We start from the raw sequence: 20,569 nt of genomic DNA, 5'->3' as shown, positions 1-20,569 counted from the left end.
TCTTATAATCTTGGTAATGTTACATTCCTAGTAGTTACTTGATTTGATTATGTAGATCAAAGGGTGTGTTGCTTTGCTTTTGGTTTTCAAAATAAGTTTCTGGCTTGTATTAATGCAATCTGGTCACATAGGTTATCAAGTTTGGGTCACACATAAAGAAGATTATGGGAGATTGTTTATAAAAGTCACATCCTGGTCAGCCACAACAAACCAGATGAGTTAAGCACATGCAGGGCTGAAGGATGTGGAGGATGCACCAGGGGTAACCAGGTGGATGCTATCTATCAAAATAATATTCATATTATTGCCAGGACCAAAGATTTTCCAGCAGATCTTTGCTTTCCAACAAGATACTCAGGGTTGTCCACTTTACCTGTCTGTGGCTTTAATGTTATGGCTGATCAGTGCAAAATATAGTGCAGCTTTTTGGCATGCTGTCTGATCACAATGCCCAGTATTAGGATCCCACCATTTCCTCCACAGATGGAGGATACTTGAGCTTGTTTTTTATGTTTAAACTTGGAAACAGCCTAAATAAAATCAGTTCAAAGGTGACTGTGACAGTAGAAAAACCTCCAGATGTTATTGGTGAGAATGACTTTCAGTTTGCGTCCATTTAAGAGTCTTTCAAAGCATTGTGCGTGCCTCTTTTACTCACATTGGGAAGTTCTTTTGAATATAAAATACACAGGAATACTTACAAACCTTTGGAGTACTTGTTTTTAAATAGATCGTTTTATAATATTTGAAGAGGAAGCATAAACCATTTTTTCTTTTCTTTCTTATAGTTTTTAAACTGCAATAGGTTCAAGTCTTGACATTGGCCCATTTGGATTACCATTAAAAAACCTTTCAATCACACAACTGTATTCAATTCATCTTATGTAATTTTAACCATATTCTGACAGATCACAAATTTCTTGTAACATAATCCTGATATTGTATCAGGAAATAGTCCCTTTGTAGTTAATTCACATTCCCAGACAGATCTCTTCTTTATTAGAAGACTACAATACACGTGCTTGGATGATCACTGAGATTGTGATTGGATTATAGAGACTCACTTGTGACACGAACAAGCAGCTTATGCACGGTGACTGCCAGACGGTCCCCGTGTCCAGCCTGAGTAGCAGAGGTTGACGGGACTGACTGATAACACACATCAGTGCGTGGGCTGTCTGGCCAAGTGTCTGTCTGGTGTCATGGTCAATGTCTGGGTCACTGCTTTGCTCTGTAGCCTAGTAACAAGGCAAAGAAGGCACGCATACTCTATTCTCACTGTTTTTAGTTTTTAGCTGACTGTAGGTGAGGGTAGGATTGTATTTTTTATTTGCAATTCTATTGGAAAACAATGAGTATTTTGAGTTATCAGTGCTGTTGTTCGCAATTTGACAAGTATGATAATTGTTTAGGTAAAATGTTTAATTGGTAATGTCAAAATGTGATCCGTGCTTGTCTTCAATAAAGGCTACAATCTGAGGGATGCATGTCCAGCTGAGCCAGCTGAAGATGCAGTAATCACCCTGCCCCAGCTGGCTGACCCCTAACAAGGATATACAGAGGTTAGTTCATGTCTAGAGTTTAAAGAAGCCTCCAAATCCTGTCTATTGTCTGTCTGCGTGGGAGGAGTCCAACACGCTGGGATTACATGGCGTTATGTTGTATTTCCAGATTATATGCGAGGAGAGACACACTGCAGCGTAGGGCGAGAGCTGGTGCAGTAGCAGCATCTGGACAAGCGGTTCATCATCTAAGAAACTTCTTCTCTGAGCATTTTTCCTGATGCCTGCAGATGATTTTCATTTCCTATCATACTGCTCATATTTGTTCAGACAATCTTTTTCCTCCGGTTGCTGTTTTGTGGAAATTTATTTTCTTGTTAATTTATCAACTTTTAATTTTCTAAAATATTCAACAAGACAGAAAACAAAGAAACTTGGAGGACTCTCTGGTGCCAGGCGAAAAGAATCATGTATTTAAACAACAAAAATAATGCCATAAACGTAGAAAGGAGTAAAAAGAACATAAAAGGGAAAACATGTGAGTACAAAGATGGGTTTTTTTTTGTTTGATTTGAACATTTTTAACTGCAGGATTGCATTTTATGTGTACATGTCAATTAGATCAAATCCAATACAGAAATAATCATTCAAAGTAACTCTTGTTGCATCTCACAGTATGATAACAGCTGGATTCCCTTCTTCTTCTCAGGGGCTCACTTGAAGACAATTCCTCGCCAGGAAGAGGTTTTTCCCGTGATGTCTCCAAATTTGGGCAAAAAGGCGGGGACAAAAGAGAATGAGACAGGGGATGAGGCAGCGATGCAGCACACGGCATTTGGAAAGGCCTTGTATGATCTGACCCATTCAGAAAAGGTGATGAATGACCTGATATTTGGACGTCGAGTAGGGCTTTACGAGCTCAGAGGGGAGATTGGGTCTGGCAACTTCTCCCAGGTTAGATTGGGAATTCATGACCTGACCAAAGGTGAGATTTTTGATGCTTTGTCTTTTGTTACCTTCATTATCACATCTTGGGTCATCAGGTAGGAAATGACCATAGGTTGTAAATTTAAAATTGTTATTATATCACATATTTACATCAGAAATAATCCAGTTTACATATTGCTTTACTTCCTGTTGTTATCATAAATAATATTATGTTATTTAAAGCAGAAAACAGTGTGTGATCCACATTCACTGAAGAAAAAATATACAATTAAAGTGCAGGTGTAATGTTGAATTGCTCAGAAAAAGCTACGTCTGCCATTTATCTCATACATGAAGCAAACACGGGCAATAAACTGAGTTGTATTTGGCTATCAGCACTCAGTACATAAATATGTGCCCGATTGATCCTAATTAACTGCATTTCCCAAAGAAAAGATGTACTACAAGAATGTGATAAAGATGTAAAATCAAGCTTTTCAGGCATTTTATAAGGGACGTCTTTCTTAAGTATCTCTGTTATTTATATATGCTGCAAAGTACACGGGGGCTTTTGTGCCAAATGACCTCATTCACCTGTTAGATGTTAGATCAGTTGAATGCACAGACATCACTTCAGTCAGTCTGGGTCACTGCAGATGTCAGAAGACAGCTAATCTCAGCCAGCCACTAATCCATATTGTTTTGTGCTTAGCAGTCAGTGTACGTGGTGTAATATGACAATGATGCTGAAACTCGTTTTTATAGCAGATTATGCAGAGATAAAGAAGATTGAATACAGGAAAAAGGTAGAAAAGAAACGGGAAAACGTTGTTTTCTGGTTTCCTCACTGTTTTTTTTGTTGGGTTTTTTTGCCTTTTTCTCTCATCTTACAGAAAGAGTAGCTGTAAAAGTCCTGGAAAAGGCGCGTTTGGACAAACGCTCTCGGGGTCTTTTTGCCTCTGAAATCTCTTGCATGGAGAAGCTGGCCCACCCCAACATAGTACACCTGTATGAGGTGGTGGAAACATTCAAGAGGCTCTACCTGGTGATGGAGTATGCCAGCGGAGGAGAGCTGTTCTCCCGCATCAGCACCAGGGGGCGCCTGTCAGACCTGGAGAGCAAGCTTGTCTTTTCACAGGTCCTGTCTGCAGTCAGATATATGGTAAGTTTAGAGAAACGTTCAGCTGATCATTGCTAAGGTTTCGTTTTGCTGGAAAATAAAACAAGTGACACTTAAAAACTTTCATGTGTTTGTATTAAAGTTCTCATATCTTAAAAAAAGTACTACTGTCAGTTATTAAATTGTAAAATAACTTTAACAGTCTTTCTTTCTCTTTTTCCAGCATGATAATAATATCGTCCACAGGGACCTGAAGGCTGAGAATATCTTTTACACCAGCACATACTGCATTAAAGTGGGTGATTTTGGTTTTAGTACATCCTGCTGCCTCAGCGATGTCCTCTACACATCCTGTGGTTCTCCACCTTATGCAGCCCCTGAGCTGTTTAAAGAGAAAGGCTACATTGGTCAGTACGTAGATATCTGGGCAATGGGTATTTTGCTTTACTTTATGGTGACTGCCACAATGCCATTTAAAGCCAGTAACACAGGCAGGCTTAAGTGCTGCATCCTGCAGGGCTCTTATACAATCCCCTCTTATGTACCCCAGTCATGCCAGGATATTATCAAGGGCCTCTTGAGGCAACTTCCACTGGATCGCCTAACTATGACACAGATCATGGAGAGTGACTGGATGAGAGGCATTGAATACCCTCAGGCCTATGCACCTTGTAGATCTACCCCCTTTCATCTGGCTGAACCCAACTACATCCTGACGTCAGATGATCTAAATTTAAAAGCAATGCTGGAGGATCTTGGCATCACCAAAGTTCATCTTCTCAACAACAACCTAAACTTGCAGAGCCCCATTACTGGTGCATATCGGATTTTGCTACATCGAATTCAGAAGAGGAGGTCTGTGGAAGCTGTGGGTTACATTCAGACATGCACCAGAGAGTCTCAGAACAGACTCAGATGGAGAGCAGGTTCAGATGGCTTGCTAAACAAGCGCTACTCTGTGGTCTGTGTCATCATGTAGTTTTTGTTTCTTAAAGAAATTAAAGAGTACAGCTTTGGAAAACTTGGCTTAGTTTCCTGAAGAACAACCATGAGATGAGAAGAGGGGTACAATTACTAGGATCCTAGCTCAACAATAAAGACCTGCAGACCAGTGAATGTGGCACCATAAATGTCTTTATTTTTTTTATTTTACATACTTTTTCATGTTATTTATCTTCTTTTATCTTTTTTTGTTACTGCTAATTCTATCTATCTATCTATCTATCTATCTATCTATCTATCTATCTATCTATCTATCTATCTATCTATCTATCTATCTATCTATCTATCTATCTATCTATCTATCTATCTATCTATCTATCTATCTATCTGTCTGTTGTCATATGGAGCTGCTTAAGGGGTGAAATGGTTTCATTTTTGAGTTGTTTTTGGATAGGATGTTATTGTAAATGCCAGTGTACACACCGACACACTCTGTGACCATACTTGGCACTCTTTTGTAGCTTTAACGAAGTGAGCATTTAAGCCAAATGAGCCTGACAGAAATATTATGAGGGCTGACAATGACCCAGGTTCATCCATCGGTAAGGTAACAGGAATGTGGAAGTATCAAAACCCATACATGTTCATTTTTAAAGGAGCAAAGTCTTGATTGGTTTTAACAATACGTGCATGTTTCTGTGTTTTGTTTCACAAGATCATAATACTCCTTATATCTGAATTTTATAAATGATTTTAATGTGTTTGTAGGGTTTTCATTCATCTTTTCCGAAGCTTAGATTCTTTGTTTTATTAACTCTTGTACTTTGAAAAAAAATGAATTCCATGTTTATTCATTTCAAATAAAATTACAAAGCAAAATTACCTTGCTGACGCAGTAATGTGTAGCTTGCCCAACAATGTTTACTTTTAAAGTAGACACAGAGATTTATATCTGAAATTAGAGTTCTCTCAATTGCAATTTTTCTGTCCAATTTTAGTTTTTTTTTTTTAAAGTCTGATCTCCACTACACTGATTTTTGCAGATTTCCATTTTCTTTCTAAAAGCCATAACTGACCATTTTTAATGCAAAATATTATTTTAATAACATTATACTTTTCCTAAAACTGTATTAAGTTAGAGGATCTTCTCTCAATTAAAAAACAACAACTTAAGGGCTCTGCTACTGGAAGTTAGCGCAACTGAAGAGGAGTTTGTGTGCTGTGTCACCTTTACCTGCTTATAAGTGTCTTATAAGCAGTTGCAAAAGATTTTTGTAAAATAAATGTCAGTTACTGACATCCTTTACCAGTGTGACAGGACGTCCACCCTCTTCTCTGTTTTGTCTTTTGTCCGCTTTCCAGTTAGTGCTTTGACGCTTTGCTCATACCTAGGTTGCTAGATCTGTACTCTGGCCAGCTCTAGCTTTAGCCATTAGCTTTTAAAAAATGTTCATGTTTAGCTGTGTGAGGGTGATTTAAGCGTCTGATTAGGTTTGATGCTAAACCATATACTTGCACAGTTGTGTGCATGTTATGCTAGCATGAAATACACCGCCTCATAAGCAGACTTACGGTAGGTCAGTCACCATTCTGGGCTGAGAAAGCTGAGAAATTGATGGATTGCAGTTCCTGGGCAGCGCATTGGTGCAGCATGACTGAAAATTATTGACTTAGACCAGCGGTGGGAAATTTTCCCAAGGGCCCATATGAAGCACCAATAAACTGAAGTCAGTTCAGATCAATATTAATTTTATTTTTTTATAAACCACTACTGGTAAGGGTAGATCTTACAATTTAGTAATGAAATTGTGAAATAGCATAGTAAAATACCAACATTTCACTATTTAATCAACAACCAACTGTGAACAAATGGCCATGTTTTCTTTTGCAAAATTTCAAAAACTTTCTGTAGACTGTTACTGCACATAGTTTAGGTTTTTCATTTTTTCTTCTTCACTAAGAGACATCTGGTCTATTTTGGTCTTGAACAAATAGATTAAAGCCGCCTTGGATCACCCAGAGAGGTGATCATTACAGAGAGAAGCTTTGTATTTGGATTTCTTGAACATTATCACTGAAATTGTTTGTTCGTATATAAAGGTAGATCAAAAGTTTATTTTAGTCACTTCATCTTGGATCTGCTTCAAAAGTTTTCCCTGTCACATTTGGACAGCCAGTGGTTGTAACACATGTAAAACAAGTTTGTCCCATTTCAGCCCGAGCCTATCAAAACTTACAAATCACTCCTTCTTGTAGTCCCTTTCACTGAGTGCATTGATGCCAGCTCATGCATGATCTAAAAGCCGGTCATTATCCAACATACAAAGATGTGCTGTGTCGTGAACATTGCAGCTCTCATCCAGAGCCAAGGAGAAAAAGTCAAATTATCTCCTTTGTTTATGAACTGAAGCTCCAGATTTCCCACAATATCCTCGATCTGTTTTATTTATTTATTTATTTATTTATTTATTTATTTATTTATGTATTTATTTTGGTTGCCTATGAAGCACTCTGGTTGTTTTACATTCTTTTTTTCTTGGGCCATTATAGTGCTGCAGAGTCCACCAAGCTTTCTTTGATAAACACCTCAAGTTCTCCTTTTTCTCCACAAAATAAGCACAGCAAGTTTACTTTCAAGTTCAGTAAATAAATATGTAAAAGTCCATGTATTCTTAAAAACTCTGCATTTTGCCTCAGTCTTTCTTTTTTTAATGTGAACCGACATCTCTCAGAAATAGCACTCTCACACCTCTCATAAATAAAAGGTACAAAGTTGTGTTGTGATTTCCTTCCTTCAGGCCATTCTTTGATGGGAAATCTACCAAAGAGTGTTTGGTGGTTGAAACTGCACGTTTGTCCAGTCATTACAGTTCTGTTACATATTTGTGTCACATATTAGACAAATATTTTTCATTCACTGCATTCACTGGTCAGAGTGAAAGTAAGTAGCTGTGGTGACAAGCTTAGGAGTTTGATTAAAGTCTTAAATTATCACAGTAATAAATATAATGTCAATTTCAAATAACTTTTCTATGTGTAATCTTTTGCAACTTCTTTCATCTAGGTACTTGATTTGTTTCCCTTTTTTTTACATTTTCATAATAACCATGATTTATAGGCATCACTCATGTCTCTGGCACCAAATCTGTTTCACTTTGCAATTTTTGGAAACAAAATGAACCAAATGATGAATGGGATTCACACATTTATGTTCCCGTTGTATTTTAATGACTTCACAAATAGATGAGTGCTGCTTACCAGCAGCAGTTAAAAAGCAAAGATGAACAGGGGAAAAAAAGTCTCTACTCAAGTTTTTTTAAAACATAAATTCCTCTGCTTCTCTAATATGTGTTCAAACACCACTTTTCCTGTAATGCATCACTTTTGTTTCAGCATAGAGTGATTTTCCACATGTTTTGATTTCATGTCGTCCCCCCCCCCCCCCTTAAACAAAGATGCTAAAATTTCTGCTCAGGCTGCCAACCAGCCAGCTCTTTCTGCCTCAGCATGCACATTCATCAGCATTACTGTTGTATAAACACGAAGGAACAAAGCCTCAGCAACGAAAACCTTTTTAAGCTGCAACCCAATTCTTTGACCTCCGATGGTGGTACAACTACTAATCATACTCGATGCAATTTTGGATGTCCATCAATATTCTTTATGCCACTGATGTCTCAGTAATTATTTTGTATTTGTCAGACTATCCATCACTTTTGCCTTTCAGCTAAGTTGGCAACCTTTTCAAACAAATACTTCGACTGCATGCAAGGAAGATTCGATTTTTAAAATCTCGATTGCCCTGTGCTAAAAAGTTTTGGGTTTTTTTTAGCAATACCAATCATTCTCACTTCTTTCTCACGTGCACATTAGCTGTCGGCAGTGTTCGTATTAATTCTTTAATCAACAAACACAAGAAAATTAGTACATGAGCCATACTTTACCAACTTGCTTCATCTTGTTGCATGCAAGAAAAAAAAGGTCTCTGCAGAGCAGCATTGTGTGAAAGCACCTACATTACTCACAGCGAGATTTTATCACTTGCAAGTCTCAGCAGTAGCACAGATCAATGAATGTGCCCAGCACTGTCAAATCAGATCATACTGCTGTTAATCATCATTCACAGATACTTCATTGAAGATTTGCCTGTGCCTGATTTCTTTCTCAAGCATTTCCTTTTTGTCTCCCTCCTTGTGTCAGAGGATTTAAATCTTGATATTACAGTCGCTTATTTTGTTATTATTAAACTGAAGAATTTGTGCATTTTGTGCAATTTGAAGCTCCACTAAAAGGAAAAATAGAGAATGCAGCAATTTTATTTGTTGGAGGTGGACAAAGACTATCAGAGCATGCAATGGCAAACCATGTGCATCCATCACTCTAACATAAACTTTAATAGTAATCTCTGTACTGCAGCCTTCTTTGTATTATTGAAGTAGTAGTTAAACGTCAAGGTCTTTTATGATTGGGGCTGTTTACTAAAACTGATGTTTAGGACTGCACACCCAGGATTAGAAATGTTTTATTTGAATTAAGTAAGGGAGGAGCATTAAAACAGCCTCGTGAAATCTCTTGAAGAGACCGCACATGTAGACATAAATACTGGCACGGATGGTACGCAGTATGAAAATAATATGATAATATGCATTTACCAAAGGTTTTTAAGTCCAACTTGTTTATTTACTCAGACTTAAATTCATCCCATTCTGCATATACTGTGATTAACTGTGTGACAGCAAGAAAACATCAAAGCCTCTGTGACCATGATACAAAAAGTTATGTTTATTTGAGTATATATACTGTAGTAAAACGTGCAAACAAAATACATGAAAATATATGAAAAGATTAACATTTCAAACATGGACAAAATTATGACTATTTTATTTTTGCTGATTTCAAAAAGTAATTAAAGACTTGTGTTTGAAAGACATCTGGACACATTACATAAGAGCCAGCTATTCTAAATAGTACAACATTTACACTCAATGACAATTTAGATTATTAAGCAGCTTGTTGAATATCACATGTCTTAAAAGGCAAGAAACAGTAGCAAATATTTTCAGTGAATTCATTGAAATATTTCCAGCCATGCATTGATATTAATTCTTCTGTGGCCATTTAGCTCGAAGAGTCCAACCCAAAAAGAGCAAAGTGCCGAAACTTTAAGCGCTTGACCCTTATATTTGCACAGAGTGAAAGCAAAAGTAATGCTACAAGATTTCTTGGCAGGCTTCCACAACTGCCTCCCGTAAGACACCATAAAAACCACCATAAAACCACACATTGCTCGTTTATAAGATAGCAGATGGCAGAAAGATGAACGGGGGCCAATGTTAGCTGGCAGCTGCCCTCAGCCTCTCCTTGAATGTCGTCGATGTCGCTGTTAAGAACAGAGACAACAGTGTGAACATCAGTTTTTCAAATGCGCAAGCAAATCCTCAGGCCGCAAAATGGTTTTAGGGATTACCATATCACTGAGCTTCCATGGTCTCTCGTCAATTTTTTTCATCAGATCCTTTACCCACGTTTCGTTTGGGTCTGTGCAGATGATACGGCCCTTCCTCATGGTGAAGCTGAAAGATAATTGGCACAGGTGAGGATTATTTTTAGCATGCAAATAAAACAGACATGGGTTAAAGAAAAAATCACTGCGAGTTCAGAGAGGTTGCTGTGTTAAAGTGCTAAAATGGAAGTTTTGTATGTACGTTCACTTTCCACTTAGTTTTTTGCTAGTTTCACTGTAATTATCATTATTATTATATAACAATGAAGGGGTATTTGTCAGAGGAACCCCCTTAAAGACATCATGTCATGGGTGTTACAGTACAGACACAACCAGAAAAGCATTTTTGTGACTGTTTATTTAACAATAATAACGTCACTATTTGTTGTACATCCACTTACATTACAGCTGGGATGTTGCAGCCTCCATCTGTCATCTGATGTCTGTACTTCACTGCGTGTTTTTGAGCAGCGGGCTTCATTGATCTCACATACTTTAGACAGCAGTTATCATAGGGCACTGAAAACATAAAATCACCATTTAACAACATGATCAAATTTGCACAACAAAGATATATTGTTTAAGACAAGTACGCAGTGAAGCAACATCTACCCACGCACACACTTCAGCAATAAAACAACCTCCTTTATCTCTTCATGCCTCTTTATTGCATGCTGCATATATGACACTGTTTTCAGATTTCTTTCTTTAAAATTGCTGTACCTTGTGCCAATGCCAGACAGACGCAGGAAAGGATCAGCAGGAAGAACAGAGTGTTGAACCGCATGGCGAGGTCTGTTGTGGCAGCGCTGAAAAAAAAAAATACAGGTTTATACATATAAGAAATATAAGTTTTTCCCTGCAATCAACATTATAGGCCTTATCACTCTGTGGTTATGGTGCCTCAACCCCTCCCATGCGTTCATGATTTTCATCTCAAACCTTGAACCTTGAACAAATATTGTACATTAACTGGACTTGTTACCGAAATGTATCATTAATCTTTTAAGCTCAGCTGGTAAAGAAATGTTACCCTATTTGCAAAAATAGGACTACTTAGCTTTGGCCATTAGACCACAAAATGTGAATTAATATGCATCCATTGCCCAAATGTGTTAAGGAAACAAGATTCAAAACAAATAAACAACAAATCAGTTTCTATTTGAATCTATTCTATTATCTATTTAAATGATTTTATAGCAAAATGTGTTATAAGATCATTACTTTCATTGAGGTATTCTTACAAATACTGCAAAACTTACTGAAACTAATCAAATGCAATACTAATATTACTATACTAATAAAATTAAATGATAATAAATAAACCTATAATTAGTAAAGCATTCATGTGAAAACCAAGCGCAATGTCTGTTTGTAAAAAAAGGAATATGATAACTCACCTCCTGTTCTCCAGGTGTAGACTGAAGCTCTAACGTTGTGTCTATCAACTTGTGCAGGCACAGCACTCTTATAAAGACACTCAGGGGCAGTATCATATTTCCATAACCTTTGTACCAAGACTTTTTTTTAACTCTTGTTTGATGAATGCCTTTAAGGCGTCAGCCTCAGGTTTCTTGATTGGCATTGCAATTTTATGTTTTGCTGATTTTTTCCAAAAAAAAAAAAAAAAAAAAAAGTAAAAACACTTGAATGAACTTGCACTGATAGAAACTTGACTTTTTGCATTTTCGTGCAAAGGCACGTGTCTGTGAGGGATCAAGCTGGTCAGATGCAATGCACGCTGATTAAAAAGACAAGATTGGGCCAATATAACGATAAAAGGTGAAACAAAGAGTGACATGTCCCCTAATACTGATCAAACAAAGACAGCAGTTAGTTTCCAGTAACTAGGTGGATCCCAGTTTATTTCTCATGTTGTTGACATGCCCTACTTTGGTGCCTTTAAAAAAGTTCACGCATTAGATCATGTAATTTTTCAGTCAGTCATTACCAGCAAAAAAAAATCCAAGTTAGAGCACGCTTAAATAAATGCACAATAAATGCAAAAGTTTGTGCTTATTCTCTTTAAAACAAAATCCTATTTGTTTCGTTTCATATCTTTCACGTGGTTGTCAGTGCCACACCTGCCTTAGTTGCATTCAAACAGACTGCCGGCGTGTGAAGGCGGAGGTTAAACAAATGTTTAGTGTCTACATTATGCTTTATTTATCTGAAATATACGTCTCTAACTATAACATTTACTCCTATGTTGCTTGAGGCTCTTGTAATTGGAGTGTGGCATACTGTACTCTAAAGGTTTCTCAATATGTAACTGTCACACTGACAGTTACATATTGAGAAATACTGTTGAATGGCTGCTGAATGAAGGTGTTAAGTGCATTCTTACTTGCGTAACTTGTTCTCAATTCTTGTCCAAAAAGTTCTGCTGGGGAAATCCTTGTACTTAACAGTATTTAATGACATTAACAGAATAACAGACTTGAACATGGGAACTTTTTTGGTAAACTTTAGGTGAATATCTACAGCAATGATCCCTGGGCTTGGGCTCCAATACGAATCTGTGGCTGTTGACAGTTACATAGGTAACATCTAAACTGTGAATCTTGACTGTTGCTGAGATATACGGGTGGTAAGGTTGAAATTTGGTCTTGACAACATGAAGACATGGACCCAACCTGCTAACTAAAAATTCATGATAGTAAAATTAGAAAAAGACTGAACTAGTAAGGCTTGTCTGGAAGGGTTGCTGTGTATAGTGTGTAAGTCTATTCTCTCTTAAAAGAACAACTTAGGTTGGCAAAGTTACACCTAAGCAAACCATTAAACATCTGAAATAATTAGACAGATAACACAAAGTGGAAATGTGTGGCTATAATCCACAGCATCACATTTGGAGAAAACCAGACACAGCGCAAACATCTCATTGCAACTGTCAAGCACGGTGGTAGAGGTTGGAGCTTGTCACAGGATCTCCAACATCTTGCAGTGACTGAGTTGACCATGAACTCATCTTTATATCAAAGTACTCTATAATCAATGTGAGGTCATCTGGCACGGTCAAAGGTTGGTCATGCGACAGGATGATCCTAAGCACAACTGCAAATCTACAACAGAATGGCTAAAAAAAGAAATAAATCAAAGTGTTGCAATGGGCCAGTCAAAGCACAGACCTCAACCTGTTTGAAATGTAGTGGTGGTAGGAGAGAGAGAGCTGTGCATAAATGAATCCCTGCAAACCTCAATGAACTGAAGCAACACTGTAAGGAAGCGTGGGCCAAAATTCCCCTACAACCATAAGAGATCGATGAATCTTACAGAAAACAGTTACTTCAATCTATTGCTGCCCAAATAATCAATCGTGGGTTTTACTTAGTTTTTCTACACACTGCTTCTGATTTATTTGATTTTGTTTCTGTTAAATAAATAATGGCACAGTGTAACATGTTGTGTTGTGTCATCTAAGGTTTTTTTTTAAATCATGAACTGATACATAAAACTTTAGAACTGAATGAAGGCGTACTTTCTTTTTACCGTCACTCTCAAATTTGGTAGATATTAAAATGATTATCAGTTATAACACTAAAAAAATATGGTTATTATATATTATACAACATACAGACGGCACAGGCAGTTCATCTAAATTCACACACATTAGGATAAAAACACAATCATAGAAGCAAAACTGACATTTTTTAATATACGCACAGCACTGCTAATAGTATACCACATATGTCATATTTTATATTTATTTTATTGATAAAACTATTTGTAGATATTTTTAAAAATCCAAAAGAAAACAACAAAATCTACAAGTTGGCCACCACATGCAAGAGAAAATTAAATAGGTATAATTAAGTAATGAGGTTAAATAAACAAAGTATCCTACTCTCCACTGAGCAGGAGCAGACTATTACCACACAGCCATTATGGTGCAAAGGGCTTCTGCACTGGAGCATAAGTGCTCTTGCATAATTGCTGATTGTATCAAACTGCAAAATCAGAGCAGTGGCTGCCACAGCCATAAAAGTCAAATATCCAACTAATAAGACATTTCTGTTCATGTCAAAATAAATTACCCTTTAAACAGAAAAATAAGGATTTAGTTGAATATTAAAATTCCAAAACAGAAAACCATTCCCATTTCTTGGGTCTTTTCTTTCTTTGGAAACTGGCAATTGTGTAGCTTGATAAGATCTTTCTGACACGCTAACAGCATATTTACTTACCTTTAGATCGCTTGATAAATTCATCTTAAAGCCTCATTTGACTGAATCACTCTCAAACACTGTAATCCTTTCATCTGATAACATAAATCTTCACACCCCCACCTATATTTTAAGAGCACACAGTAAATGTATGGTGTTTTTTTCTATAGAAAAAGAAACATTTTGATGTCTATCACAGAATAAAGACGAAAGGTTTGTTGTTGTTCATTTACTCTTAAATGTGTGGAAATTCCCTGCAGGTGTTACGCAAAGTTTTATCGGACCATAAAGACTTTATATCAGCATAGTTCACGAGGCCTTCCGGAAATATGAGAACTCCATTTTGACCCTTGAATCTTACCAAAAAGGGGACATAAAAAAGAGACAACAAGTCTTTGTATTTTCAAGTCATAAGTGCAGGTTTATATAACATTAATGTTGCCCAACCTTACATGACAATAATAATTGCCTTTTAGGCTCAGATATATTGACTTCAGAAGCAATATTAGTCTGATATGTGCGGTGTAGGGATACATGTTAGCGCAACATTAAACGCTTGTTTACATTCTTCAGTATTCTCAGAAAACCTGACTTTAATGTGGGAAACTTGAGCTGTAAGAGTACATCAGGATGTACATGCATCTTCCCTACAGTCATATTAAGTTCTGACAGATGATAAACTTTGCATTAAAGATACTTGTCAGAATCCATCTATGCATATCCACCCATGTTAATTCCTGACAAGAGGCTCCTGCGGCACATTTAGAAGGATTCTTTTTGAACGCCCTGTGACAGGTACTAATGAGCCTCAAGCGGCTAAGTGGACATCTGATAGCACTCTTCGGTGTGAAGCGTGCCACTGACCTGTCCCTTTCTTTTTCTTTTGTGCCTGCAGGATACTTGTGCTCACTTCAGTTATTTACTGCTCCCACATGCAACCTGCATGTGTCGTAAAGAAAGAATCTGCATTTGATGCCACCCAGGCTCTAAAGACGTTTACATACGTTCAGATTGCTCTGATTAAATTGTCTCTATTTTTTTTTTGGAGGGGCAATTCTGGTCTTGCAGTGAATATTTCATGTTAGATGTGCGGGTTTGATCACAGTACAATTCAACTGAACATTCATTGGCAAACCAATGAGTAACTTTCTAAGAAAAAAAAGGTTGCTGGCTGTGCCGAGCTCTGTTCCTGTATGTGACTGCATATTTGAAAAATCCTGATGGATTAATGGTATTGAGTATTTGTCAGAAGATGATGGTCTGCTGCCAAAGCTACTTGGACTCTGTCTGTGCAAAGATGCACAGTGTTGTCTTCAGCATTCCCGTCAGATAATGTGATATGTTGTTTTATCCCTTCATTATCGCTGTCATTTAACATCTCCAAGAATACATTTATCATTGTGTGAGAAACTTTACTTTGGCACGCAGTACAAAAAAAAAAAGAAGCAGCAGTATAGATGAGGACAGGGCTTTTTACTCGCTGCAGACTGAATAATGATACTGATTTAACATTTACTTCTCTTGCAACGATCCATTTGTAAACTGCAGTGTACCAAAAAAAGGAAAAATGAAAGCAAACACATGGGAAAGCTATCCAAAACAAGTTAGCTTCTACTATTTCTTTTTCAGTTTTATTATTATTGCTTTATTTTGAAGCAAAGGTCAAGGAGTTGCAAATCCGTCCTTTCTTTCCTTCCTTCCGCTCTTCCTTTCTTTTGGAAGCATGCCTGTGAGGAGGCCTTCAAAATTCATTTGAGGTTTAAATTTTAACTGACTGCTTTCTGGAAGGAAAAATAACCGTGTCAACATGATCAAAAGGTTCTTTAATCTCAGGGGCATTGATTTGTGCCGCAAACGTCACTATGATTCGGCCTTTTTGCTTTTCATGTCAACATTAAATCAACCAGGACATGAATACAACAAACAGGCGTAAGTTTACTATAATCTTACAGGCCTCTGCAATAACAAGTATTTTTTATTGTCTTTTGATGTTAGGTTAGGACATCAGACCTTCAGTAGCCAGTTGCAAGTGCAATAAGGAGATTTTATATATTCATAAACATATATAAACATACACAAAGCCACCTCTAGAGATGCAACAATTTCCCAGAAGTTCCGGGAACCTTAATGGCCAATTTCACAGAACATTTATTGCAGCATCAAAATAAAACCTGATTGTGATGGCAGAACTGACACAGACCACAGTGGCAGACAAATCTATGTGTGCATGTTATGTAGTGATGTGGATAGTAAGATTAGGTTGATGCATATTCCTGTCCTGTCCCAGACCTGTAATTTATTCCATCCATATATCAGCGATGTACTTTGCTGAGTGTTGCGGGGGCTTGGATTTTGTTTGAGCTATGACTGTGAGACTGTGAGAGGCAAGACACGGGTCACCAGTCAATCACGAAGCTGACTCTAATGATAGATGAGTAATTTTACACCTGCAGGCACTTAGAGTTGTCTGTCAGAGTCTGGAAAAATGTATTGCAGACTCAGGGAGAAAATGAGAACACTTGGAGAACACTTCAAACACATTTGGCACACTAGAAAACCCAAAACAAATGACCAAATATGCACTTTTTTTGCGGGATTAGAGTTGAAATGAAAGACAACACTGCTAAACTTTATGGACCAAAGAGTATGGCACATTACAGCTGTAGACCACGGACTATGGAAAACCAGAGGATGAAGCTCCCAGTGCACTGGATTTGTGCTGATGTTAACGCCAGAGGAGCTTTGAAATTTCTAAGCAATATATACCTCATCACTCATCAAGCTCACTCTGTAACTTTACGGTGCTGTGGTTGCTAAACATTTCCACTTTGCAATAATATCACTGACAATCAATTGTCGAGTATCTTGGAGGGAATCCTGCAGCATTACTATGGTTGAGCTGTTTAGAATGACTCATTCTTTTACAAATGTTTGTAAAGGCAGGCTGCATGGCTAGGATCTTTTATATGCATGTGCCAATGGGGCAGAAAACAGCTAAATTCAAAGACTAAGACATGTGGCCCAATACGTTTGTCCATATAATGCGGCTACGTTGAGCATTTTTGGAGATTTTAATTTTCCCCTAGCGGTTTTATTTTATTCTAATGTATTATGCAATCAGCTCTGCCCTTCAAATGACAAGTTTCAATAGATAAGATCCAACATTATACCACTGAACAAATAACATGGTTTTGGATTTTGTGGAAGAAAGTTACATAACCATAATTACCCCCTGTTTTTGTAGGGGACTCCCCCAAGGGTTTCATCTTTAGGTATTAGTTACAAAACTCTGGAAAATGAGAAGCCTGTTATGTAAAAAGTATTGTGAATCTTGGACTACTTCAAAGTAGATGTTATCATTACACAGATATTACACATATCAGGAAGGCAGAAAGTCAGGTTTTGCACCACGCATGGATTCTGACTGAAAGACTACTTTTTACCCTCGTAATAATGCTACAGGATCTGCCATGATGGGTTTTGACTCGTTATGATAGAAACACCATCGAATGCATTAGAGTTTGGTGAGCGTTACAGAGCCAGTTTGCTATTCGTATGCGGGGGAGTGTGTTCCAACTTTTGAGTGAGGGGTGTTTGTTGCCCGTAGACGCAAACACAGTGATGCACAGTGGACATTCGCCACATCAGTGGATAAGTACAAAAGAGAAACTGATATGACCCAAAGCAGAAGCCAAGCTCGTCTGATGGATGACAGCCCTCAGCAGCAAAGAGTATAAACACATGCAGTGGCTTGTTTGAGGGGAGCCTGAGGGGAAATCTCAAGCACGATTATTTCGAATATTATTACCAACTTTTGGTCAACTCAGGCAAACTCTTATGAAATGTCCTCTTTTCAGTGTTCCTTAACCACATTTGAGCAAAGAAGGCAAAGATCTGGTTTGTATTTATGACTGTGTTGTATTTAACTATTGTTTTATGCCTAACTTACATTTCTTAGTCTAGTTCATAACTAAGCAGATGGCTCAGCAGGGAAAGACCATTTATTGGAAGATGAAAAGCAGGGGTACTTACCATTATCACCAAATAATGAATCATGTAATACCAATATTCCCACATTACAACATTTCTAATCGTAACAGGATGATTATCCTGTTATCTTCAGGAAGAATGTTGTATTACGATAAGAGATGGTCTGGAAAGTTTAACAAGTGCTATGGGAAATGCAATTTCAAGTCGGCTCAACTTACAAAAGGCTCTTGAAAGCTGATGAACATATAGCTGCTAGCAAAGGCCTTTTAAAAGAAGGCTAAAATTATTAACATTTTATTATTAGAAATAATTTCAAATATTTTCAATTTAATTAAACATTCTCACATAGTGTCACAGCTTTGCCTTCACTGTCTGAGCATGCACTATCTGTATTTTATGATACTTTATGAATGTTTAAGCTCTAAGAGTGATTCTTGAGCCACTACAACCACATCAACACTTGTAGCCAAACTAAACGTGCACATGTACATTGTCAGCATTACGCTTTTTTAAAGAAAGTTTAACACAGTTGTCTGTTAAACATGCAAAGAAAAAAGAGAAAAGAAAACAACTCAGTGCTTTACATTTCACTTCAGGCACTTTACAAACTGCCAGACTCAACTCCACAAAGACTATGGCCTGAAGGGTGTACTGGAAAGTGAGATTAATGGCCTACTAAGCTATGTTGGGCTTAAAGTTGTAGTTTCTGTGTCACAGAAGTGCTTGTGATAAATTACCGTGGTAACTTATGCCAAACACATCACCTGGTCAGGTGCATGTTATGTTTCCCAGTGTTAATTTAAAATCTTATGGAAGCACCATAATTTGAATGATTCTTTTATTTACAGCATGCAGTATAACGCAATATAGATTCTCTGCTGGAATATATTTTATATGTGCAAGAAAACCACACAGTAAAGTGCAAACTGAAGGTTGCATACTTGAGTCGAATCTACAGCTAAGTCTCTTTCACACTACTTGAATTGCAGCTAAAAGAACACAGAACACACACCAACTATACCGCTTCAGTCAGTGAAATTAATCTCCAATTGACTGGCCCACAAACCACAGCTCTTAAGTGTCTAATGTGTAGCCACACCTTAATCACTTAACCACCATTTATCTTCATGATCCTCTGATAATGTCTCTGATTGGAATAGGCGTCACTCATAGGGATCATTTAGTGTAGAGGAGTCACGACCTGTGAAATGCCCCATTATATGTGACCACGCATACAACTTGAAGCAGAAAACCCGGCTTAACAGAGAATATTGACAACCCCCATAATTATACTTGATAAATCCAGGTGGGGCTTTAGGTTTTATCAAGCCGGCCAAGGCAAACAAGATGCACAAATAAGCTCAGAACTTGCTTTCGTTCTTTCTTTTTATGTATAGCACAAATCTTTTTGTTTTCAACCGCTGTGGTTTTATTGTTTTGAAACTCCTTCAGGAAACAAAGGAAATACCTTCCGCCCATATTTTTCATGATACTGTATCCAGAATAAACATATGTAGTTTACACATTTGGATATCTGCGTGAATGCTTGCTTACTATATGCACGCCAAAATTGCTTTGTACAAAGAATTTGCAAAAAGTACAAAATGCAAACAGCAAACCCCCACGAGTCAATAATTTTATTTATACTGTCACTGCAGAGTTGGTACTTCATGCACTTGTGCAGTTTATGGTTTGTGTTTAACTCATCCATAGGAGAAAATATATATTTTATATATTTATTTATTGTTTTTTAGAAAACAATATGAACTGCTTTTGTAGTTGGTGTTGTAGAATTTTGTAGTTGGTGTTGTAAAGTTGCCTGTAGTTTCAAAGCTTGTCCCGAAGCCATCACTAAAAAATGCAAACACTGCTTACCTGTAACAGATTTGCTCAGTTGCAGTAACAGTTCGCCCTCTAGTGGAAGCAAAGTGGAACTGCACTGACAGGACACTGGAAAAGGACATTCAACGTTATTGCACATTTCTGTGCAAAACACACAGCTGTGAAAATCTCCTGACAGCTGAAAAAGTCCACACGTCTAGAAAACAAAAACAGAGAAAATGGGCAGAATTCAAATTCATCCTTAGGAAAGGATTTAATCATGACCTAATCACTCCTATAATAATACACTTCATGTAAATAATGTGAGTCATGATCACACAGTGTTTTGGTTACAGGCCTGGTAAATTCCAAGTGCTACATCAGCACAGAGATTGTTTAAATGTTATTGATCTATTTGTTTGTCATCTTGGTATTGCTCATTTGAGTTATTCTTTACTACTCACGATTTTCTTTTACTTAGGCGTGACGTTTATGGCGTTATCTCTGTACTGCTCTAGCACTTGAAATTTCATTGCTGTAGGACTAATAACAGAGTCTGATCTTATACTTATGCTATCTTAAAGAATACAGTTTTTGC

At 37.3% G+C, this 20,569-nt stretch overlaps 2 protein-coding genes across 2 annotated transcripts; one reads left to right on the top strand and one right to left on the bottom strand.

Moving 5' to 3' along the window:
* The first annotated feature begins 1,245 nt into the window (after positions 1-1,245).
* On the top strand, positions 1,246-5,820 carry LOC146647823 (serine/threonine-protein kinase NIM1-like). The gene is made up of 5 exons (XM_085389189.1): positions 1,246-1,562; positions 1,672-2,040; positions 2,212-2,487; positions 3,323-3,591; positions 3,773-5,820. Exons 2-5 carry the CDS (start codon positions 1,971-1,973, stop codon positions 4,526-4,528), a joined length of 1,371 nt encoding a protein of 456 aa, XP_085245315.1. The 5' UTR covers positions 1,246-1,562; positions 1,672-1,970; the 3' UTR covers positions 4,529-5,820.
* Positions 5,821-9,275: 3,455 nt separating this feature from the next.
* On the bottom strand, positions 9,276-11,422 carry ccl25a (chemokine (C-C motif) ligand 25a). The gene is made up of 5 exons (XM_085389316.1): positions 11,395-11,422; positions 10,718-10,803; positions 10,396-10,513; positions 9,959-10,064; positions 9,276-9,871 (listed from the first exon to the last, which is right to left on the bottom strand). The coding sequence occupies exons 2-5, from the start codon at positions 10,779-10,781 to the stop codon at positions 9,842-9,844; spliced, it is 318 nt and encodes a 105-aa protein (XP_085245442.1). The 5' UTR covers positions 10,782-10,803; positions 11,395-11,422; the 3' UTR covers positions 9,276-9,841.
* Between the last annotated feature and the right edge of the window lie 9,147 nt (positions 11,423-20,569).

The sequence above is a fragment of the Rhamphochromis longiceps genome, linkage group LG18 (genome assembly GCF_057381845.1).
Source record: "Rhamphochromis longiceps isolate RC_006_pf linkage group LG18, R_longiceps_female_GT1.1, whole genome shotgun sequence".
Taxonomy (NCBI): domain Eukaryota; kingdom Metazoa; phylum Chordata; class Actinopteri; order Cichliformes; family Cichlidae; genus Rhamphochromis; species Rhamphochromis longiceps.
Note: the sequence above shows the minus strand (reverse complement) of the source record. Positions and strands in the feature narration are given on the sequence as shown.